The sequence below is a fragment of the Heterodontus francisci genome, chromosome 32, assembly GCF_036365525.1.
Source record: "Heterodontus francisci isolate sHetFra1 chromosome 32, sHetFra1.hap1, whole genome shotgun sequence".
Classification (NCBI taxonomy): Eukaryota; Metazoa; Chordata; class Chondrichthyes; order Heterodontiformes; family Heterodontidae; genus Heterodontus; species Heterodontus francisci.
The window spans coordinates 56,413,645-56,436,602 of NC_090402.1; the positions used below are offsets into that span (position 1 = coordinate 56,413,645).

The window sequence follows — 22,958 nt, forward strand, 5'->3', positions numbered from 1 at the left end:
TCTCCCTCTCTTCCTTTTTGCAATTTCTCCTCAAGCTCAAGTTTTCTGATTTCTATTTCTTTTTCCTGTTGAAGCTTAAGTTTTTCCAATTCTATTTCTTTTTCCGTGTCAAGTTCAAGCTGCCTTATCTGTAACCGATTTTAACTAATTCAGCTGCACTACCCTTTGATTTGCCACCTTCTTCTTTCAATTCCAAATGCTGTGCTTATTTCAATCATGTCTGCTTTCTTAGCCCCAGGTTGTAACTCTACTGCCAACAGGTCTGTCAAATCATAGAGAATCATAGAGAGATACAGCACTGAAACAGGCCCTTCAGCCCACTGAGTGTGTGCCGACCAACAACCACCCATTTATGCTAATCCTACATTAATCCCATATTCCCTACCACATCCCCACCATTCTCCTACCATCTACCTACACTAGGGGCAATTTACAATGGCCAATTCACCCATCAACCTGCAAGTCTTTGGCTGTGGGAGGAAACCAGAGCACCCGGCGGAAACCCACGCGGTCACAGGGAGAACTTGCAAACTCCACACAGGCAGTACCCAGAATCGAACCCGGGTCGCTTGAGCTGTGAGGCTTTAGTTTAGCCTTGGTTAAGTATCTCAAATCACTAAGGGATACATCCTCCTTCTCTAGAAAAGTCGCAGCAACTGTTCAAGATGTTCCAGTGGTGTAAACTTTTCTCTATTACACAAGGAATCTGGTTCTTTTATTTTTTCTTCTTTTCCAATTATTATGACCTCACTTACAATTGAACATCATTAGCATTGGCAAAAGAGAGCCCCCAATTAAATGTGTTATGACCGAGGTGGAAGGAGTGCATTGTTAATTCAGTCCCACTTCTCCACAGCTCACAACATATTTTTTAAAATCACTGAAACAGTCAATCAGATACAGTATTTTCCCCAGAATAGAACACACTAACCAGGTATCTTCACTGAACAACAAAATTGACAGTTTATTATAAAACATGTCTTAATTAGTAATGATGTAAAACAATATCACACAGATCAAGTTTTTAAAAAAAAATCCAGCATTAAATTTTCAAAAGTCCCCTTTCTACCTTAAGTAAATTTTAAAGTCCCTTTTTATCTTCGTCCCTTCACACTCACACACACATCCGTTAACCGAAAAAATAAAAAAGGATTTTTTAGATCAGAACTCTATTACAGACAAAAAAACACTTGCCCACTCTTGAAAAAAGAAGCTGATGAGACATGCTGCATCAAACTGGCACATAGTCCAACCTCCAAGCACACACAGACAGGTCACTAGAATCTTCCAGAATAGTTCTTTTCAGGCGACATTGAAAAGTAATTTAGCAGGCCTTTTTCTAGTACAGGAAACAAGATGAATCGACATAGTGTACTTCACAGAATCTTTTAGGGAATTGTGGAAAAATGAGCTGGGTTGTAGTCTTCTGTTCTTCCTTGGAATTCTCTCCTTCTTCTGTCCTTTTTTGATACTTCAGCAGCACTTGCCTTTTATCTCCTTCCAGAAGGCAAAACTACACACACACACTGACTCACAACCAGAAAACTTGTCTGCTTGTTTTCTGCCTGCCCAGGTGCTCTCTGTTACTACTGGGCTTGTCCAATTAAACAGCACTTGTCACTTTTCTGCCCGTTACCAGGGCTTCTGCTAAATGCCTAACCCGTGCCATGTGACAAACAGCAACACTGTTGCCAATCCGGCTCCTTCAATCCGCTTGATGGCTTCCATTTTTAATAAAAAACCTGGTCCAACATTTATTCAGTTTAACCATAAATTCCTTCAAAAATTTTGTTGAACAAAACAGAATCACTTTCAGAACAATAGTCAGAAGATTGGACAGAATGGAAAGAACAGCAAAGAATGACTAAAGGATTGATAAGGAGGGAAAAATTAGAGTACAAGAGAAAGCTGGCGAGTAATATAAAAACTGACAGTAAGAGTTTGTATAGATATTTTAAATAGAGTTAATAAAGCGAATGTTGGTCCTATAGAAAGTGAGTCTGGGGAATTAATCAGGGAAAATAGACATAAAAATATGGCAGTAAATGAAACCGTTAAAGAAACAATTCAAAAAATATATTTCATTGAAAAACAATAACTCAGCAAGAAAGACCCATCCTTAGCTCACTCAGGAAGTTATTGATAATATTAGAATAAAAGGAAAGGCTTACAATTTTGAAAAAAAGAGTAGCAAGTCTGAGTCTTTGGAGTGTTTTAGAAACCAGCAAAGGGCCACCAAAGGTTGATAAGAAAGGAAGAAATTGGATATGAGAGTAAACTAGCCAGTAATATCAAAACAGATTGTAAGAGCTTTTATAGGTATATAAAAAGAGAATAGCTAAAGAAAACATTGGTCCCTTAGAAGCAGAGACAGGGGGAATTATCATGGGGAATGAGGAAATGGCAGAGGCGTTGAACAAATATTTCACAGAAAAAGACATAAGTTTCATACCAGAAATAGACAGTAATCTAGGGGTTAAAAAGAATGAAGAAATTACTGAAATTAATATCAGCAGAGAAAACGTATTGGAGAAACTTAAGGGACTGAAATCCGACAAACCCCAAGGAGCTGATGGCCTATACCCTAGGGTTCTACAAGAGATAGCTGCAGGGATAGTGGATGTGTTACCTATGATTTTCCAAAATTGCTTAGATTCGGGAACAGTCCCATTGGATTGGAAGTTGGCAAATGTTACACTGCTTTTCAAGACAGGAGGGAGAGAGAAAACAGTCAACTACAGGCCAGTTAGCCTAACATCATTCGTTGGGAAAATGCTGGAATCTATTATAAGGAAGTCTTAACAATGCACTTAGAAAAGCACAGTATGATTAGAACAAGTCAACATGGTTTTACTAAAGGGAAATTCTGTTTGACAAACTTATTAGAGTTTTTGAGGATGTAATTAATAGGGGAACCAGTAGATATAGCATACCTGGATTTCCAAAAAGAATTCGATAAGGTGCCACACAAAAGATTAATAGGCAAGGTAAGGGCTCATGGAATTGAGGGTAATATATTAGCATGGATAGCGGATTGGTTAACAGACAGGAAGCAAAGACTGGGCGTAAACGGGACATTTTTCAAGTTGGCAGTCAGTGAATGGTGGAGTGCCGCAAGGATCAGTGCTGGGGCCTCAACTATTTACAATCTATATTAATGACTTAGATGAAGAGACAGAGACTAATGTATCTAAGTTTGCTGATGATATAAAGCTAGGTGAAAAGGTAAGCTGCGGGGAGGACACAGAGAGGCTGCAAACAGATATATACAGGTTAAGTGAGTGGACAACTAGATGGCAGATGGAGTATAATGTCAGGAAATGTAAAGTTATTCACTTTGGTTGTAAGAATAGAAAAGCAGAATATGTTTTTAAATATTCCAAGAAACTTGGGTGTGCTTGTACAAAGAACGCACAAAGTTAGCTTGCAGGTACAGCAAGCAATTAGTAAGGCAAATGGCATGTTGGCCTTTATTGCAAGGGATTGGAGTACAGGAATAAAGAAATCTTGCTACAATTGTACAAGGTTTGGTGAGACCATATCTGGAGTACTGTGTGCAGTTTTGGTCTCCACATTTAAGAAAGGATATACTTTCATTGGAGGTGGTACAGCAACAGTTCACTAAATTTGTCCCTGGGATGAGGGGTTTGTCCTATGATGATAGTCTGAGCATATTGGGCCTGTATTCTCTGGAATTTAGAGGAATGAGAGGCGATCTCATTGAAACACACAAGATTCCAAAGGGGCTGGATCAGGGTAGACACTGAGAGATTGTTTCTGCTGGTTGGGGGATCTAAAACATAGGAACACAGTCTCAGGATAAGGGGCCAATCATTCAGGACTGAGATGAGGAGAAATTACTTCACTCAAAGGGCTGTGAATCTTTGGAATTCTCTACCCCAGAGGGTTGGATGCTCCATCGTTGAACTCATTTAAGGCAGATTTTTGGTCTCTCAGGGAATCAAAGGGTATGGCGAGCGGACGGGAAAGTGAAGTTGAATCCTAAGATCAGCCGTGAGCATATTGAATAGCGGAGCAGGCTTGGTGGGTCATATGGTCTACTTCTGCTCCTATTTCTTGTGTTCTTGTGTATCAACTTGACCCCCCACTTTTAAAAATATGTCTCTGAGCCCCTTGTCAGTTTTAGAGATATTAACATAACAAGACTAAAATACATTGACATCAAATGTCTGATATAATGTCCATTATAGGATGGAGAAGATTAGTCTGAGTTAGAAACTCAAACAGGCGCTTCGCTGCACACAAGTTGCCATGACAACACTGATAAGACATTCCATTCCACAGAATTCGCTCATTGGAAACTCTAATCAGATCAGGGGAAAGGACAGGGTTTGTCTGTTATTAACCACAATATAAACTGAAACTGAGTAATAGAATAAATTAGATTATAATGTTTGATGTTTATACCTATAATTGTGAAACTATAAGAAATAACAGATTTAACAGTAGGAAGGGTAGTTTAGGGATAATGAGAAAATTACTGAAGAGAAGTAACTGCTGGGATCCAGGGAATGTGTCCTTGGAAATCACAGATTAGAGAAATTCCAGCTGTCTTTTCCTCACTTTCTGCCAAATCCCAGCAGAGAAGACAAAGAAGAGTCAGGTGCCAGAGCTGGATCACTACAGGGTATAAAAGTGAGGGGATACTGATGTAAGGGGGCAGTCGGGACTGGAGACACCGGAGATCAAGCTCAGGGTGCCTGAGGTTCCATCCAGTGGGCTGACCTCGTGTAAGTGACTGTGGACACGTGGGACTTGCATGTTTATTCTGATTGATGGATCAATGTAAGATACGGTAGAGGACAGAGAATCTGCTCAGCTTATATTTCTTAATAAGGAAGTAAAGTTGCTGAGACTGGACTCTCAAACCCACTAATTAATGACGAGGTGTTAGCTATAATCTTCCACCTCTTTACTGTTCTGCTCCTCTACTCCTTTTAAATTTTTACTATTTAATGTACATTTCCTCCCTTTTCCTTCCTCCCAATATCTATCATGTAACATTTCTCTGTGATAAATTTCATCTGACCTGCCCCATTTATTAATCTGTATATTCACACTGTGTCATTTACGTTCCTCTTCACAATTCCCCTCACTCCCTATTTTAAAGTCATTTGGAGATTTTGACCTTGTGCCCCACATACCCAAGCCAATTATATACCCAATTAATAAATCTGGAATTAAAAGCTAGTCTAATGATGGCCATGAGACCATTGTCAATTGTTGTAAAAACCCATCTGGTTCACTAATGTCCTTTAGGGGAGGAAATCTGCTGTCCTTACATGGTCTGGCCTACATGTGACTCCAGACCCACAGCAATGTGGCTGACTCTTAAATTTCCTAGCAAGCCACTCAGTTGTACCTAAGCGCTACGAAGTCAATAAAAAGGAATGAAACCGGACGGACCACCCGGCATCGACCGAGGCACCAGAAACGACAACGGCAAACCCAGCCCTGTCGACCCTGCAAAGTCCTCCTTACTAACATTTGGGGGCTTGTGCCAAAGTTGGGAGAGCTGTCCCACAGACTAGTCAAGCAACAGCCTGACATAGTCATACTCACGGAATCATACCTAACAGACAATATCCCAGACTCTGCCATCACCAACCCCGGGTATGTCCTGTCCCTCCGGCAGAACAGACCCAGCAGAGGTGGCGGCACAGTGGTATACAGTAGGGAGGGAGTTGCCCTGCGAGTTCTCAACATCGACTCTGGACCCCATGATGTCTCATGGCATCAGGTCAAACATGGACAAGGAAACCTCCTGCTGATTACCACCTACCGCCATCCCTCAGCTGATGACTCAGTACTCCTCCATGTTGGACACCACTTGGAGGAAGCACTGAGGGTGTCAAGGGCACAGAATGTACTCTGGGTGGGGGACTTCAATGTCCATCACCAAGAGTGGCTCAGTAGCACCACTACTGACCAAGCTGGCTGAGTCTGAAAGGACATATCTGCTAGACTGGGTATGCGGCAGGTGGTGAGGGAACCAACAAGAGGGGAAAACATCCTTGACCTCGTCCTCACCAATCTGCCTGCCGCAGATGCATCTGTCCATGACAGTATTGGTAGGAGTGACCACCGCACAGTCCTTGTGGAGACGAAGTCCCGCCATCACATTGAGGATACCCTCCTTCGTGTTGTGTGGCACTACCACCGTGCTAAATGGGATAGATTTCGAACAGATCTAGCAATGCAAAACTGGGCATTCATGAGGTGCTGTGGGCCATCAGCAGCAGCAGAATTGTACTCTACCACAATCTGTAACCTCATGGCCTGGCATATCCCCCACTCTACCATTGCCATCAAGCCAGGAGACCAACCCTGGTTCAATGAAGAGTGCAGGAGGGCATGCCAAGAGCAGCACCAGGCATATCTCAAAATGAGGTGTCAACCTGGTGAAGCTTCAACACAGGACTATCTGCGTGCCAAACTGCATAAGCAGCATGCAATAGACAGAGCTAAGCGATCCCATAAGCAACGGATCAGATCTAAGCTCTGCAGGCCTGCCACATCCAGTCGTGAATGGTGGTGGACAATTAAACAACTAACTGAAAGAGGTGGCTCCACAAATATCCCCATCCTCAAAGATGGGGAAGCCCAGCACATCAGTGCGAAAGATAAGGCTGAAGCATTTGCAATAATCTTCAGCCAGAAGTGCCGAGTGGATGATCCATCTCGGCCTCCTCCTGAAGACACCAGCATCACAGATGCCAGTTCGATTCAGCCAATTCGATTCATTCCGCCTGATATCAAGAAATGACTGAAGGCACTGGATACTGCAAAGGCTATGGGCCCTGACAATATTCCGGCAATAGTACTGAAGACCTGTGCTCCAGAACTTGCCGCGCCCCTAGCCAAGCTGTTCCAGTACAGCTACAACACTGGCATCTACCCAGCAAAGTGGAACATTGCCCAGCTATGTCCTATACACAAAAAGCAGGACAAGTCCAACCTGGCCAATTATTGCCCCATCAGCCTACTCTGAATCATCAGTAAAGTGATGGAAGGTATCATCAACAGTGCCATCAAGCGGCACTTGCTTAGCAATAACCTGCTCAGTGACGCTCAGTTTGGGTTCCGCCAGGGCCACTCAGCTCCTGACCTCATTACAGCCTTGGTTCAAACATGGACAAAAGAGCTGAACTCAAGAGGTGAGGTGAGAGTGACTGCCCTTGACATCAAGGCAGCATTTGACTGAGTATGGCATCAAGGAGCTCTAGCAAAACTGAGGTCAATGGGAATCAGGAGGAAAATCCTCCGCTGGTTGGAGTCATAACGAGCGCAAAGGAAGATGGTGTGGTTGTTGCAGGTCAATCATCTGAGCTCCAGAACATCACTGCAGGAGTTCCTCAGGGTAGTGTTCCAGGCCCAACCATCTTTAGCTGCTTCATCAATGACCTTCCTTCAATCATAAGGTCAGAAGTGGGGATGGTCGCTGATGATTTCACAAAGTTCAGCACCATTCACAACTCCTCAGATACTGAAGCAGTCTGTGTAGAAATGCAGCAAGACTTGGACAATATCCAGGCTTGGGCTGATAAGTGGCAAGTAACATTCGCGCCACACAAGTGCCAGGCAATGTCCATCTCAAACAAGAGAGAATCTAACTATCTCCCCTTGACATTCAATGGCATTACAATCGCTGAATCCCCCACCATCAACATCCTAGGGGCTACCATTGACCAGAAACTGAACTGGAGTAGCCATATAAATACCGTGGCTACAAGAGCAGGTCAGAGGCTAGGAATCCTGCAGCGAGTAATGCACCTCCTGACTCCCCAAAGCCTGTCCACCATCTACAAGGCACGTCAGGAGTGTGATGGAATACTCTCCACTTGCCTGGATGGGTGCAACTCCAACAACACTCAAGAAGCTCGACATCATCCAGAACAAAGCAATCCGCTTGATTGTCACCCCATCTACAAACATTCACTCCCTCCATCACCGACGCACAGTGGCAGCAGTGTGTACCATCTACAAGATGCACTGCAGCAATGCACCAAGACTCCTTAGACAGCACCTTCCAAACCCGCGACCTCTACCAACTAGAAAGACAAGGGCAGCAAATGCATGGGAACACCACCACCTGCAAGTTCCCTCCAAGTCACACACCATCCTGACTTGGAACTATATCACCGTTCCTTCACTGTCACAGGATCAAAATCCTAGAACTCCCTTCCTAACAGCACTGTGGGTGTACCTATCCCGCATGGACTGCAGCGGTTCAAGAAGGCAGCTCACCACCACCTTCTCAAGGGCAATTAGGGATGGGCAATAAATGCTGGCCTGGCCAGTGACGCCCACATCCAATGAATGAATTAAAAAAAATGCCCAGATCATTTCTCTATATTGAGAAGAGCAATGCTCCCAACACTGACCCTGGGGGACACCACTGTTTCCATCCCTCCAGTCTGAAGAACATCCATTAACCACTCCTCTCTGTTTTCTGCCCTTTACCCAACTTCCTATCCACACTGCCCCACTCCCTTTAATACCGTGAGCTTTAATTTTATCAACAAGCCTCCTGTCCAGCACCTTATCAAACACCTTTTGACAATCCACCTACACAACATCCACTGCATTTCCTTTCTCACTACACTGTGTTATTCCTTCAAATAATCCTTGCTGTTTGTCCTGAATTAATCCATTTCACTAACAAATGTTGAAATGCTTGCTCCACACCCACAGGGTTTCATCTGTTTTAAGACATAGCAGAAAGGGCCAGTTTGCTCCTGGAGTTTGAGACAAATCAGCTTTCAAAATGATGCAGAGCTTCAGCCAATGAGGGCGATTGGGATCAGTCCTGCCCAGTCAGTGTCACAGACTCCGCCCCTCACAATCTCCAATTGTTTGGTGGAACGACTTCCCATTCTGTCCTCCAGCCCGTCCCCCTCTTCCTATTGGTCCGAAGCTCACGTCAATCACCCGGGCGGTCGCAGTGTCTGTAAATGAAGGGGAAATAACTCAGTATTTTTGGGAGGTTGGCTTGTGGGAACAAATATACCCCTGATTTTACTGAGACTCTTTTCTGTAAATACTGGCTGTAAAGGGAATGAAGAAATGGCAGAGGCATTGAACAAATATTTTGTGTCTGTCTTCACAGTAGAAGACACAAGATCCATACCAGAAATAGGCAGTAACCTAGGGGCTAAAAAGAGTGAGGAAATTAAGGATATTGATATCAGTTGAGAGAAAATATTGGAGAAACTTGAGGGACTAAAATCTGACAAGTCCCCGGGACCAGATGGCCTACATCCTCGGGTTCTAAAAGAGATAGCTGCAGAGATAGTGGATGCACTGGCTATGATTTTCCAGAATTCCTTAGATTCAGGAATAGTCCCATCAGATTGGAAGTTGGCAAATATTACGCCTCTTTTCAAGAAAGGAGGTAGAGAGAAAACAGGGAACTACGGACCAGTTAGCCTAACATCAGTCATTGGGAAACTATTATTAAGGAAGTCTTAACATTGCACTTGGAATAGCATAGCGTGATTAGAACAAGTCAGCATGGTTTTACTAAACGGAAATCCTAAACTGACAAATTTATTAGAGTTTTTTGAGCATGTAACTAGTAGGGTAATAAAGGGAAATCAGTAGATGTAGTATTACTGGATTTTCAAAAGGCATTCGATAAGGTGCCACAAAAAAGGTTAACAGGCAAGATAAGGGCTCATGGTGTTGGGGGTAATATATTAGCATGGATAGAGGATTGGTTAACAGACAAGCAGACAGTGAGCATAAATGGGGCATTTTCAAGTTGGCAGGCAGTGAATAGTGGGGTGCCACAAGACTGGGGCCTCAGCCTTGAATGACGAAACACTATTTTAATGACTTGGATGAAGGGACAGAGAGTAATACATCTAAGTTTGCTGATGATACAAAGCTCAGTGGAAGGGTAAGCTGCGGGGAAGATGTAGAGAGGCTGCAAAGAGATATAGAAAGGTTAAGTAAGTGGGCAACAAAGATGGCAAATGGAGTATAATGTAGGGAAGTGTGAAGTTGTTCACTTTTGTCGTAAAAAATTTAAAAGCAGAATATTTTTTAAAAGGTGTGAAACTGGTAAGTGTTGATGTTCAGAGAGACATGGGGATACTCGTACAAGGAACGCACAAAGTTAACATACAGGTGCAGCAGGCTATTAGGCATGTTGGCTTTTATTGCAAAGGGATTGGAGTACAGGAATAAAGAAGTCTTACTAAAATTGTACAGGGCTTTGGTGAGATTGCACCTGGCATACTGTGTGCAGTTTTGGTCTCCACATTTAAGAAAGGATATACTTGCACTGGAGGCAGTGCAGTGAAGGAAAGATTTACTAAATTACTAATTGAGTTCTGAAGAAGGGTCACTGATCTGAAACGTTAACTCTGCTTCTCTCTCCACAGGTGCTGCCAGACCTGCTGAGTATTTCGTACATTTCTTGTTTTTCTTACTAAATTGGTCCCTGGGATGAGGGGGTTGTCCTATGAAACATAGAAAATAGGAGCAGGAGTAGGCCATTCGGCCCTTCAAGCCTGCTCCGTCATTCATTATGATCATGGCAGATCATCTAACTCAGTAACCTGTTGCTGCTTTCGCCCCATACCCTTTGATCCCTTTAGACCCAAGAGCTATATCTAACTCCTTCTTGAAAACATACAATGTTTTGGCCTCAACTGCTTTCTGTGGTAGTGAATTCCACAGGCTCACCACTCTCTGGGTGAAGACATTTCTCCTCATCTCAGTCCTAAAAGGTTTACCCCGTATCCTTAGACTATGACCCCTGGTTCTGGACTCCCCCACCATCAGGAACATCCTTCCTGCATCTACCCTGTCAAGTCCTGAGAGGCTGACTAAATTGGGCCTATATCCTCTGGAGTTTAGAAGAATGAGAGGCAATCTAATTGAGACATACAAGATTCTGAAAGGGTTTGATAGGGTAGAAGCTGAGAGATTGTTTCCACTGGTCAGGGAATCTAGAACACAAGGACACAGTCTTAGGATAAGGGGTCAATCATTCAGGACTGAGATCAGGAGAAATTACTTCACTCAAAGGGTTGTGAATTTTTGGAATTTTCTACCCCAGAGGGTTGTGGATGCTCCATCATTGAATACATTTAAGGCTGAGATAGACAGATTTTTGGTCTCAGAGGGAATCAAGGAAAGTGGAATTGAAGCCTAAGATCAGCCATGATCATTTTGAATGGTGGAGCAGGCTCGATGGGCCATATGGTCTACTCCTGCTCCTAGTTCTTGTGATCTTGTGACTCTCAGGAGGCTCCACATCGCTGGCTGCTTGTGGGTGTGTTTAATAAAGTACCTGAAAGCCTCACTGTCACATTCTGTCATATCCCAGCTGCAGTATAATGTTCGTAATGCGGGCTTCCTGTCCAATATCCCCCTGTTCAAACGAAATGAGCATCCGATCTCCAAAGGGAAATGTCTCCTTAAAGCTGACGGTGTCGGCAGTTCTGCAGCTCATTTCACACAGTGAGTATGTCAGAATGAAAAGCTTTAACAACAGCCGATGTTTCACAAAGGGAGACCACACCAGACCAAAGGACATTGGTGGAGTTTAATGGGCTGTTTGTGTCATTGGGCTACAGGAGGCTATTTTTAACAGAAGGAAAACAGGTCACAGCAAACAGACAGCTTAACAGACTTTTCATGGTCCACTCTAACCTCCCACTCTCTCTCTCTGTCTCTCACTATTCCCTCCTACATCCCTAATATACAGCCCTACACAATCTCCCTCCCCCCACATCCTCACTGTTCTGGAATCCACATTAGTCTCCCCATCTGCTCCTTGTTCCATCCCTGGATTGTAAAACTACTGAACTCAGTCTTCCCCTCCTGAAGTCTACAGGCTCTAAAACTGAAGCCTGGTGTACCTCAGTCGCTACTCCTTGATTTACTTCCTTAGATTTTTATTATTCATTCTATTTCTAATAAACTTTCTAAGAAAACTTCCTGTTTTCCCCTCCTCTTTCCCATTTGTTTTGTGCCTTACTCTGGGTCTTGGTCCTTGCCCTGGGATTCTCAGTATAAACAGGTGGGATGTGTTTTACATACTGTTATGAGAGGTTTTATTTTTGTACTAAAATCTTAGAATTCTGTGCATTTTAAAAAATGAAAAAAGGATTTTCAGTGAACTTGGACATCTGCAAATAGCTGGAAGTTTTGGATGTTGACTTTGTATACAAGAATAGTTTCAAGGAAACAGCAAGGGGTTTTGACCTCCTAAGAGCAACACTTTGAATGACAGGGAGACACAGTCTGGTCAGGTGATCGGCTCAGGAAGGCTCTTTGCTTTCACTTTGGATTTTTTTAAAAACCAGTGAGTTGGACAAAGCGCAGGCATTTGAAACTTAGACCTGACCTGCCTGCTGGAGACTGGAGAAAAATACCTCTCTCTGTAAAGGAGGCTTGCATCTCTTGAAAAGAAATCCTGCATTTGAAAGATGGCAGATTCCTTTGCCTCCTGTCTCTGAAGAATTCCTGCATCTAGTTTGACTCCTGTTGCCTCCTGCATTTTGGGAAATCCTGGAACCTGAACAAAGCTTCCACTGACGTGCTTCTGATGGGAGTCCTGAGCAGACCCGTTGATACATCCCTGCTGAAAGACCTGCTGTATTCGAATTGTCTTGAATGCCTAGCCATCAAAGACTGTTCATCAACTTTACTTGGAGAGTCTTTGAGTTGCATTCGAATATTTGACTCTGTAACACCTCATCCAACTGAAAATTTCCTACCAGAACGTGACAAACTGGTTTATTTTTATTATTCCTTCTATTTCTAAGAAACAGCTGTAAACCAAAATCCTTTTTCCCTGGTTAACCATTTTTTGAATGTGTGTGTGTGTGTGTGTGTGTGTGTGTGCATGAGGGTTAAGAAACTAAGGAGCTTTTCATATTTATAGATTCAACTCATTAGTAGCTAAGACTTATTATCTCTTTTCTAATAAATAATTAATATTGTTGATGTTTAAAGAAACCTGGTTTGGTGTGCTTTATTCTGGGGGACAAATAGAGTATCTAGTTGGCTAATCTTCGGTAGATGGGAAAATTTATTGATATGCCGTGACCCGTGGAGAAGTGGGACTGAATTAACAGTGCATTTCTCCCTCCTTGGTTGTAACAATGCATACGAGCATACAAATTCGGAGCAGAAGTAGGCCATTCGGCCCCTTGAGCCTGCTCCGCCATTCAATAAGATCATGGCTGATCTGTTTGTCTCAAATTCCACACTACCATCTACCCCCGATAACCTTCGATTCCCTTGCCTAACAAGAATCTATCTACCTCCGCCTTAAAAATATTTAATGACCCAACCTCCACCACCTTCTGAGGCAGAGAGTTCCAAAGAGAGAAAAAAAATTCTCCTCATCTCTGTCCTAAATGGGCGACCCCAAATTTTAAAACAGGGCGCCCTAGTTCTGGACTCACCCACAAGAGGAAACATCCTTTCCATATCTACTGAATCAAGACCGTTCAACATCTTATATACTCAAACCAAGTCTCCCCTCACTCTTCTAAACTCCGGTAAAAACAAGCCCACTCTGTCCAACCTTTTCTCATAAGACAACCCACTCATTCCAGGTATCAATCGAGTAAACCTCCTCTGAACCGCCTCCAACATATTTACATCCTTCCTTAAATAAAGAGACCAAAACTGCACACAATATTCGCAATGTGGTCTCACCAATGCCCTGTATAACTGAAGCATAACATCTTTACATTTATTTTCAATTCCTCTCATAATAAAAGGATAACATTCCATTAGCCTTCTTTATTAATTACTGTACCTGCATACTAACTTTTTGTGACTCATGCACTGGAACGCCGAGATTCCTCTGCACCTCGGAATACTGCAGTCGTTCTCCATTTAAGTAATACTCTGCTTTTGTATTCTTCCTGCCAAAGTGAGCAACATCACATTTTCCCACATAATACTCCATCTGCCAGATTTTTGCCCACTCACTCAACCTATCCATATTGGTCTGCAACCTCCTTATGTCCTCTTCACAACATACTTTCCTACCTATCTTTGTGTCATCTGCAAATTTAGTTACCATGCCATCACTCCCCTCATCTAAGTCATTGATATAAATTGTAAAATGTTGAGGCCCCAGCACAGACCCCTGCGGGACTCCACTCGTCACATCCCGCCAATCAGAAACAGACCCATTTATGCATACTCTGTTTTCTGCTAGCCAGCCAATCATCTGTCTAGGTTACCCCCTACACCATGAGCTCCTACTTTACACAATAACCTTTTATATGGCACCTTGTCAAATGCCTTCTGGAAATCCAAGTACAGTACATCAACAGGCTCCCCTTTATCTACAGCGCGTGTTACTCCTTCAAAGAACTTCAATAAATTGGTCAAACATGATTTCCCTTTCACAAAACCATGCTGACTATTCCCAATTACTGTGAGTTTATCTATGTGCCCAGCTGTAGCCTCCTTAATGATCAATTCTAACATCTTCCCCACAATAGACGTCAAGCTAACTTACCTGTTTTCTGCCTCTGCCCCCCACCCCCAACTTTGTGAATAGAGGGATTTTATTTGCTACTTTCCATTATGATGAACCATTCCAGAATCTAGTGAATTTTGAAAAATTAACACCAATGCATCGATCACCTCATTAGCCACCTCTTCTAAGACCCTAGGATGAAGTCCATCAGGACCTAGGGACTTGTCAGCCTGCAGCTCCATCAGTTTGTTCAGTACCGCTTCCCCGCTAATTGTAATTTCACCAAGTTCCTCTTTTCCTTCCACCTCCTGTTTTACAGCTATTACTGGAATGTTTTTGTATCCTCTCTAGTGAAGACAGAAGCAAAATATTTGTTTCATCTGCCATTTCCTTATTATCTACTATTAACTCCCAATTCTCACTCTCTAGAGGACCAACACTCACTTTACATACTCTTTTCCTTCTTAAATACCTGGAGAAACACTTGCCATCCTTCAGAATCTTGAATGTTTCAGCCTGATCACCCCTCACTCTCCTAAAGCCCAAAGAGCATAGGCCCAACCTGCTCAACCTTTCCTCATACAACATTTTCATCCCAGGAATCAGTGAGTGAACCTGCTCTGAACTGCTTCCTATGCAAGTATAAACCTTCTTAAGTAAAGAGACAAAACTGTACACAGTACTGTAAATGCAGTGTCACCAATACCCTGTATAGTTGTAGCAAGACTTCACTACTTTTATACTCCATCTCCCTTCCAATAAATGCCAACATTCCACTTGCCTTCCTAATAGTGGTTATTGATTATGATTGGGGTCAGTGGTTAGTATTAATGGTTATTGATTAGGATTGGGGTTAGTGGTTAGTATTAATGGTTATTGATTAGGATTGGGGTTAGTGGTTTTTTAAAAGCAGAATTGAGGTTACTGATTGAGATTGGGGTTTGTGGTTGGTGTTCGTGCTTATTGATTAGGATTGGGGTTGGTGGCTTTTGATTAGGAGTGGGATTAGTGGTTGGAGTTGGTAGTTATTGATTAGCACTGGGGTTATTAGTTATTGATTGGGATTGAAGTTAGGGTTAGGGTTGGTGGTTTTTGATTCAGAGTGCGATTAGTGGTTGGAGTTGGTGGTTATTGATTTGGATTGGGATTAGTGGTTGGGGTTAGTGGTTATTGATTAGCATTGGGGTCAGTGATTTGGGTTAGTGGTTATCTATTAGGATTTGTGTTGCTGGTTCCGGTTAGTGATTATTAGGATTGAGGTTAGTGGCTATTGTTTAGGATTGGGATGAGTGGTTATTGATCGGGATTGGGGTTAGTAGTTACTGACTAGGATTGCGGTCAGTGGTTGGAGTTGGTGCTTATTGATTAGGATTGGGGTTAGTGGTTGAGATTAGTGGTGATTGATTAGGATTGATGTTAGTGGTTGTGATTAGGATTGGGGTTAGTGGTTGAGATTAGTGGTGATTGATTAGGATTGATGTTAGTGGTTATTGATTATGATCGGGATGAGTGGTTATTGATTGGGATTGGGGTTAGTGGTTATTGTTTAGGATTGGGATGAGTGGTTATTGATTGGGATTGGGGTTAGTGGTTATTGTTTAGGATTGGGATGAGTGGTTATTGATCGGGATTGGGGTTAGTAGTTACTGATTAGGATTGCGGTTAGTGGTTGAGGTTAGTGCATATTGATTTGGGTTGAGGTTAGTGGTTAATGATTAGTATTGGGGTCAGTGGTTGGCATTAGTGGTTATTGATTGGCATTGGGATTAGTGATTTGAGATAGTGTTTATTGATTAACATTGGGGTTATTAATTGGGGATGAGTGGTGATTGATTAGAATTGGTGTCAGTGGTTGGTGTTAGTGGTTATTGATAAGGATTTGGGGTTGGTGATTATTGATTAGGTTTGGGATTAGGTGGTTATCGATTAGGATTGGGGTCAGTGATTATTGACTGGGATTGGTTTTAATGGTTGGAGTTAGTGGTGATTGATTAGGGTTGGGGTTAGTGGTGGAGGTTATTGGTTATTAATTAGGATTGGGGTTAGTGGCTGGGGATGGTGGTAATTGATTTGCGGTAGTGGTTGGGATTTGGTTTAATGATTATTGTTTGGGATTGGGTCAGTGTTTGGGGTTAGTGGTTAATGATTAGTACTGGAGTCAGTGGTAGGGCTTAGTGGGTATTGCTTGGCTTTGGGTTAGTGGTTGGGATTAGGGGTTAGTTATTATTATTGGAGGTGGTGGATTTTGATTAGGAGCAGAATTAGTGGTTATTAATTAGGATTGGGGTAAGTGGTTGGGTTAGAGGTTATTGATTAGGATTGGGGTAAGAGGTTATTGATTGGGTTTGGGGTTAGAGGTTGGGGTTAGTTGTTGATTAGGCTGGGGTTAGTGGTTATTGATTAGAATTGGGATCAGTGGTTATTGATTAGGATCAGAGTCAGTGGTTGAGATTAATGGTTATTGATGAGGATTCGGGTTAGTTGTTTGGGATTGGTGTTAGTGATTGGGGTTAATGGTTATTGATTAGGATTGGGTTAGCAATTGGGGTTAGTGGTTATTGATTAGGATTTGTGTTGCTAGTTGGGGTTCGTGGTTATTGATTAAGATTGGGGTTAGTGATTAATGTCTAGTATTGGGGTCAGTGGTTGGGCTGAGTGGTTATTGATTGGGTTTTGGTTCATGGTTATTGATTAGGATTACCATTAGTGGTTGGCATTATTGCTTATTGATTAGGCTTGGGGTTACTACTTAATGATTAGTATTGTGGCAATGGATTTTGATTAGGATTGAGAATAGTGGTTATTAATTGGGAATGGGGTAAGTGGTTGGGGTTAGTGATTTATTGATTAGGATTTGGTTCAGTGGTTGGAGTTGGTGGTTATTTATTAGAATTGGTATTGATGGTTATTGGATTAGGATTGGGGTTCGTGGTTGGGGGTAGTGGTTGTGATTAGGATTGGGGTTAGCGGTTATTGATGAGGATAGGGACTATTGATTATTGATCGAGATTGGGGTTAGTAGTTACTGAGTAGGATTGCTGTTAGTGGTTATTGACCAGGATTGAGGTTAGTGGTTGGGAGGAGTGGTTACTTATTAGGATCAGGGTTAGTTATTGGGGTTATTGATTAGGGTTGGGGTTAGTAGTTACTGATTAGAGTTAGGGTGAGTTGTTTAGGTGACTGGTTATTGATTGGGATTAGGGTTATTGGATGGGGTTAGTAGCTGGAGTTAGTGGTTATTGATTAGGGATTGTAGTTAGTAGTCATTGATGAGGATTTGTCGAATAATTATTGATTAGGACTGTGTTAGTGCTGGGTTTTGTTGCTTTTGATTGGGATTAGGGCCAGTGGTCGGAGTTAGTGGTTATTAATTAGGATTGTGGTTAGTGGGTGGGTTTAGTGCCTCCTGATTAGTATTGGGGTTATTGGCTGAGGTTATTGCTTATTGAGTAGGATTGGTGTCAATGGTTGGAGTTAATGATTATTGATTGGGTTTCAGTTAGTGGTTTTTGATTAGGGTTTGGTTGGTTGGAGTTATTGGTTTTTGATTAGCATTGTAGTTAGTGGTTTGGGTTTCTGCTAATTGATTAGGATTGGGGTTAATGATCGGTATTGGGGACAATGGATTTTGATTAGGATTGGGGTTAGTGGTGATTGGTTAGAATTGGGGGTCAGTGGTTGGGATTAATGGTTATTGATTAGGATTGGGGTTATGGCTGGGGATGGTGGTCATTGATCAAAATTTGGGTTAGTGGTTATTGATTAGGTTTGGGGCAATTGGTTGGAGTTAGTGGTTAGGAGTTAATCATTCGTATTGGTGTCAGTGGTTAGGGTTAGTGATTTATTGATTGGGTTTGGGTTATTGGTACTAATTAGGATTTGGGTTTGTGGTTGGGAGGGTTAATATCTATTAATTAGGATTGGGGTTAGTGGTTATTGATTAGGATTCGGGTTAATGGGTAGGGTTAGTGATTATTGATTAGGATTGGGGTTAATGGGTAGGGTTAGTGGTTATTGAGTAGGATTGGGGTTAATGGATAGGGTTAGTAGTTATTGAGTAGGATTGGGGTTTGTGATTGGGACCAGGGGTTACTGATTAGGGGTGGGGTTAGTAGTTATTGATTAGGATTTTTTTTTCTTCATTCATGGGCTGTGCACTTTGCTGGCTAGACCAGCATTTATTGCCCGTGCCTAATTGCCCTTGAGAAGGTGGTTGTTAGCTGTAAAGGCCTGCTACCCGAAGATATGGAAGGGGTTCGGGTCGAGTCGAGTCGAGTCGAGTCAGGCCCCCCTTCTGGGTCCAGCTTTCGGGCTCAGGTTGGGTGGGGTCGGACACACAGGGTAAGTGCTCTGCTGGTAAGTATTGAAATTAAAAACTTACCTGAGTTGGGAGTCCAGGACAAAACTGAGTCTGTGCAGTGAGTGAGTAGCATCACTATGACATCATCATGTACATGCTGCAGCTTCCTGGAGGTTCCAAGTCAGAAGGTAAGTAAAGGGGTGGTTGGGTTGGGGTCAGGTCAAGCCAGGGTCGGGCTCAGGTTGGATCAGGCACAGGGCAAAATTGGAGGGATTCGGGCCGGGTCGGGCCGACAGTGGATCGGTCGAGTTCTTTTCCCAGACCTGAGCAGGCCTTTTGTGAGCTGCCTTCTTGAACCAAGGCTGTAATGAGATCAGGAGCTGAGTGGCCCTGGCGGAATCCAAACTGACCATCAATGAGCAGGTTATTGTTGAGCAAGTGCTGCTTGATATCACTGTTGAAGACCCCTTCCATCACTTTGCTGATGATCGAGAGTAGACTGATAGGACAATAATTGGCCGGGTTGGATTTGTCCTGTTTTTTGTGTATAGGACATACTTGGGCAATTTTCCACATTGCCGGGTAGATACCAGTGTTGTAGCTGTACTGGAACGGCTTGGCTAGAGGTGTGGCAAGTTCTGGAGCACAAGTCTTCAGTACTATTGCCGGAATGGTGTCAAGGCCCATAGCCTTTGCAGTATTCAGTGCCTTCAGCCGTTTCTTGATATCAAGCGGAGGGCATCGGATTGGCTTAAGACTGGCATCTGTGATGCTGGAGACCTCAGGAGGAGGCCAAGATGGATCATCCACTCGGCACTTCTGGCTGAAGATGGATGCAAATGCTTCAGCCTTGTCTTTTGCACTGATTGATGGGGGAGCCCAGCACATTGAGGATGGGTGTGGAGCCTCCTCCTCCTGTTAGTTGTTTAATTATCACCACCATTCACGACTGGATGCGGCAGGACTGCAGAGCTTAGATGTTAATTGGTGGCTGTGGAATTGCTTAGCCTTACCTGTTTCTGCTATTTGGCATGCAAGTAGTCCTGTGTTGTAGCTTCACCAGGCTGACACCTCATTTTTAGGTATCCCTGGTGCTGCTCCTGCACTCTTCATTGAACCAGGGTTGGTCCATCAGCTTGATGGTAATGGTCGAGGAGGAGATATGTCGGACCATGAGGTTGCCGATTGCGGTTGAATATAATTCTGCTGCTGCTGATGGCCCACAAAGCCTCATGGATGCCCAGTTTTAAGTTGCTAGATCTGTTCAAAAGCTTTCCCATTTAGCACAGTGGTAGTGCCACGCAACACGATGGTGGGTACCCTCACTGTGAAGACAGGACTTCGTCTCCACAAAGACTGTGCGGTGGTCACTCCTACCAATAGTGTTGTGGACAGATGCCTCTGCAACAGTTAGACTGGTGAGGAAAGGTGATGAATTGGCGATGAAAGGTCACAGACCTGAAACGTTAACTCTGTTTCTCTCTCCACAGATGCTGCCACACCTGCTGAGTATTTCCAGCACTTTCTATTTTTATTTCAGATTTTCAGTATCTTGTATTTTAATGTTTCTGGCCAATGACCTTTCATCAGAACTTAATGTGGGCACTTTATACACTTCTGTGAGGGGCTTTGAGATGTTTTTACCCGGGTAGAGGTGCTATATAAATACAAGTTGTTGTTGACTATGGGCTGGGATTCGTTTTCGTGTCTCAGCTGGAAACTCATGGGTTCAGTCACACTGGGAAGAGGGTGTTCACGAGCTGAATGTGGAAATGGATAGACACAATAATCCCATTTACTGATACACCAGCACAGTCACACTGGAGAGAGACCATTCAGATAGTTCACATTTGCAAAGGGACTTACATAGTTTTTCCACCTGTTCACATCCTAGTTTTCAAAGTTCAAAAGATTTGATGCATTATCACACAATGGCAGGGCTTTTACCCAACATTCCACACGGTAGAGAATGCCCCCTATTCACACCATAGGAGATCAAAGCACAGGCACAGTGCCCATCAGCGCTTGGAGCATGCGCAGTGCAACTGATGGCGGTGGAGAGGCTCTTGAGTGGCTTCTGCAGCTGGTAAGCGGCAATGGGGTGGAAGGAGTGATGGCGCCGCTGGGTGGGCAGGAAGGCTTCAGAAACACCCGGTGTAGGCCTCAACACCCCCCATAAGAGGCTCCCGGCCCCAAGGTTGCACCTGCTTCGCCCAATGACAGGCCTGGGTTAACGGCCGCCAGCTTTCCAGCTCTTTTGGTGGAATGAAGGATTAATAAATTGCAACATCAAAGGGCAAAACTTTAAAGGAAATTTTGCTCAGTTATAAAGGGACCTGGGGGAGGGAGAGAGAAACAGAGTTAACATTTCAGGTCTGTGTGACCTTTCATCAGAACTTACGTTTATAGAACACCTTTCGTGACTTCAAGAATGTTCCAAAGCATTTTACAGCCAATTAAGTACTTTTGAAGTGCAGTCACTGTTCTAACATAGGAAACACACAGCAAGCACCCACAAACAGCAATGTCCTAATGATCACATCATCTATTTTACTGATGTTGATGAAGGGATAGATATTGCCCAGGACACCAGGGATAACTCCCCTGTTCTTCTTTGAAATAGAGCCATGGGATCTTTTACATCCACCTGATGGGAAAGACGGGGCCTCAGTTTAACGTTCTATCTGAAAGACAGCACCTCTGACAGTACAGCACTCCCTCACTGGACTGTCAGCCTTGATTTTTGTGCTTAAGTCGTGGAGAAAATTTGAACCCACAATCTTCTGACTCAGAGGTGAGAGTGTTACCCACTGAGCCATGGCTGCCAACAGCACTGAGTACAAATCAAAAGAACTTCATTAGCTATAAAACACTATGGGACATCCTGTAGTGGTGAAAGGCACTATACAAATACAAGTCTTCCAGTAACAAAGGAGAAAAAGCCCAGAAATGCAACAGACAGTAACAGTACATCAGTCTACTCTTATCTTAGAGCACTCAAGGAGTTGAACACTGTGTGTTTGACACAAAACTGATTTATCAAACAAATATCTGGAATATTAAACTCCAGTCCAGTTGCCGGGCATCATTATCAACTGAAATAAACCCCAAATGTCAGAATGAAGATGGTTCAGTCCTGGATGTGATTAACAGCAGCAACAGCAGTTGCAGTCACTTGTGAACTTGCTGGTGTGTCAGGAGACAGGATGACCGAGTGAATCCCTTTCCACACACGGAGCAGATGAATGGCCTCTCCCCAGTATGAACTCGCTGGTGTCTCACCAGGGTGGATGACTGAGTGAATCCCTTTCCACACACAGAGCAGGTGAATGGCCTCTCCCCAGTGTGAATGCGTTGGTGTGCCAGCAGGTTGGTTAAGCAAGTGAATCCCTTCCCACACACGGAGCAGGTGAACGGCCTCTCCCCAGTGTGAACCCGCTGGTGCGTCAGCAGGAGTGATGACCGACTGAATCCCTTCCCACACTCTGAGCAGGTGAATGGTCTCTCCCCAGTGTGAACATGGTGGTGTCTCAGCAGGTGGGAGGACAGAGTGAATCCCTTCCCACACTCGGTGCAGGTGAATGGCCTCTCCCCACTGTGAACTCGCTGGTGTGCCAGCAGATGTGATGACCGACTGAATCCCTTCCCACACTCTGAGCAGGTGAATGGCCTCTCCCCAGTGTGACTGCGCCGATGAATTTCCAGCTTGGATGGGTAATTGAATTCCTTCCCACAGTCCCCACATTTCCACGGTTTCTCCATGGTGTGGGTGTCCTTGTGATTCTCCAGGTTGGACAATCAGTTGCAGCCTTGACTACACACAGAACACATGTACGGGATCTCCCTATTGTGAATGGTGCGATTTTTTTTTTTTCAGGCTGTATAACTGGTTAAAGCTCTTTCCACAGTCAGTGCACTGGAACACTCTCACTCGGGTGTGTGTGTCTCAGTGCTTTTCTAGTCACACTGATGTTTGAGATGTTTTCCCACAGGCTGAACAGACAAACATTTCTCCTTCCACATTCAAAGGCTGATGAGATTCAGGACCTGATGAATCGAGTGATTGTCAGATCGTGATGTGATGTTTGGTTTGAGTTTCCAGTCTGCAAATCCTCTCCTTCGAATACCCTGTAAAAGTAGTTTACAAAAGTCATCACAGTCAGTACAGAATAGAAA

General features: G+C 43.5%; 1 protein-coding gene across 1 annotated transcript in view; it reads right to left on the reverse strand.

The window, feature by feature from the left end:
* LOC137347824 (zinc finger protein 271-like) overlaps positions 1 to 22,577 on the reverse strand; it is a 179,512-nt gene extending 156,935 nt beyond the window's left edge. The window contains exon 1 of the mRNA XM_068012856.1: positions 21,958 to 22,577. Coding sequence (XP_067868957.1) covers positions 21,958 to 22,544 — 587 coding nt within the window. The 5' untranslated portion in view covers positions 22,545 to 22,577. The remainder of the gene's footprint in view (positions 1 to 21,957) is intronic.
* Between the last annotated feature and the right edge of the window lie 381 nt (positions 22,578 to 22,958).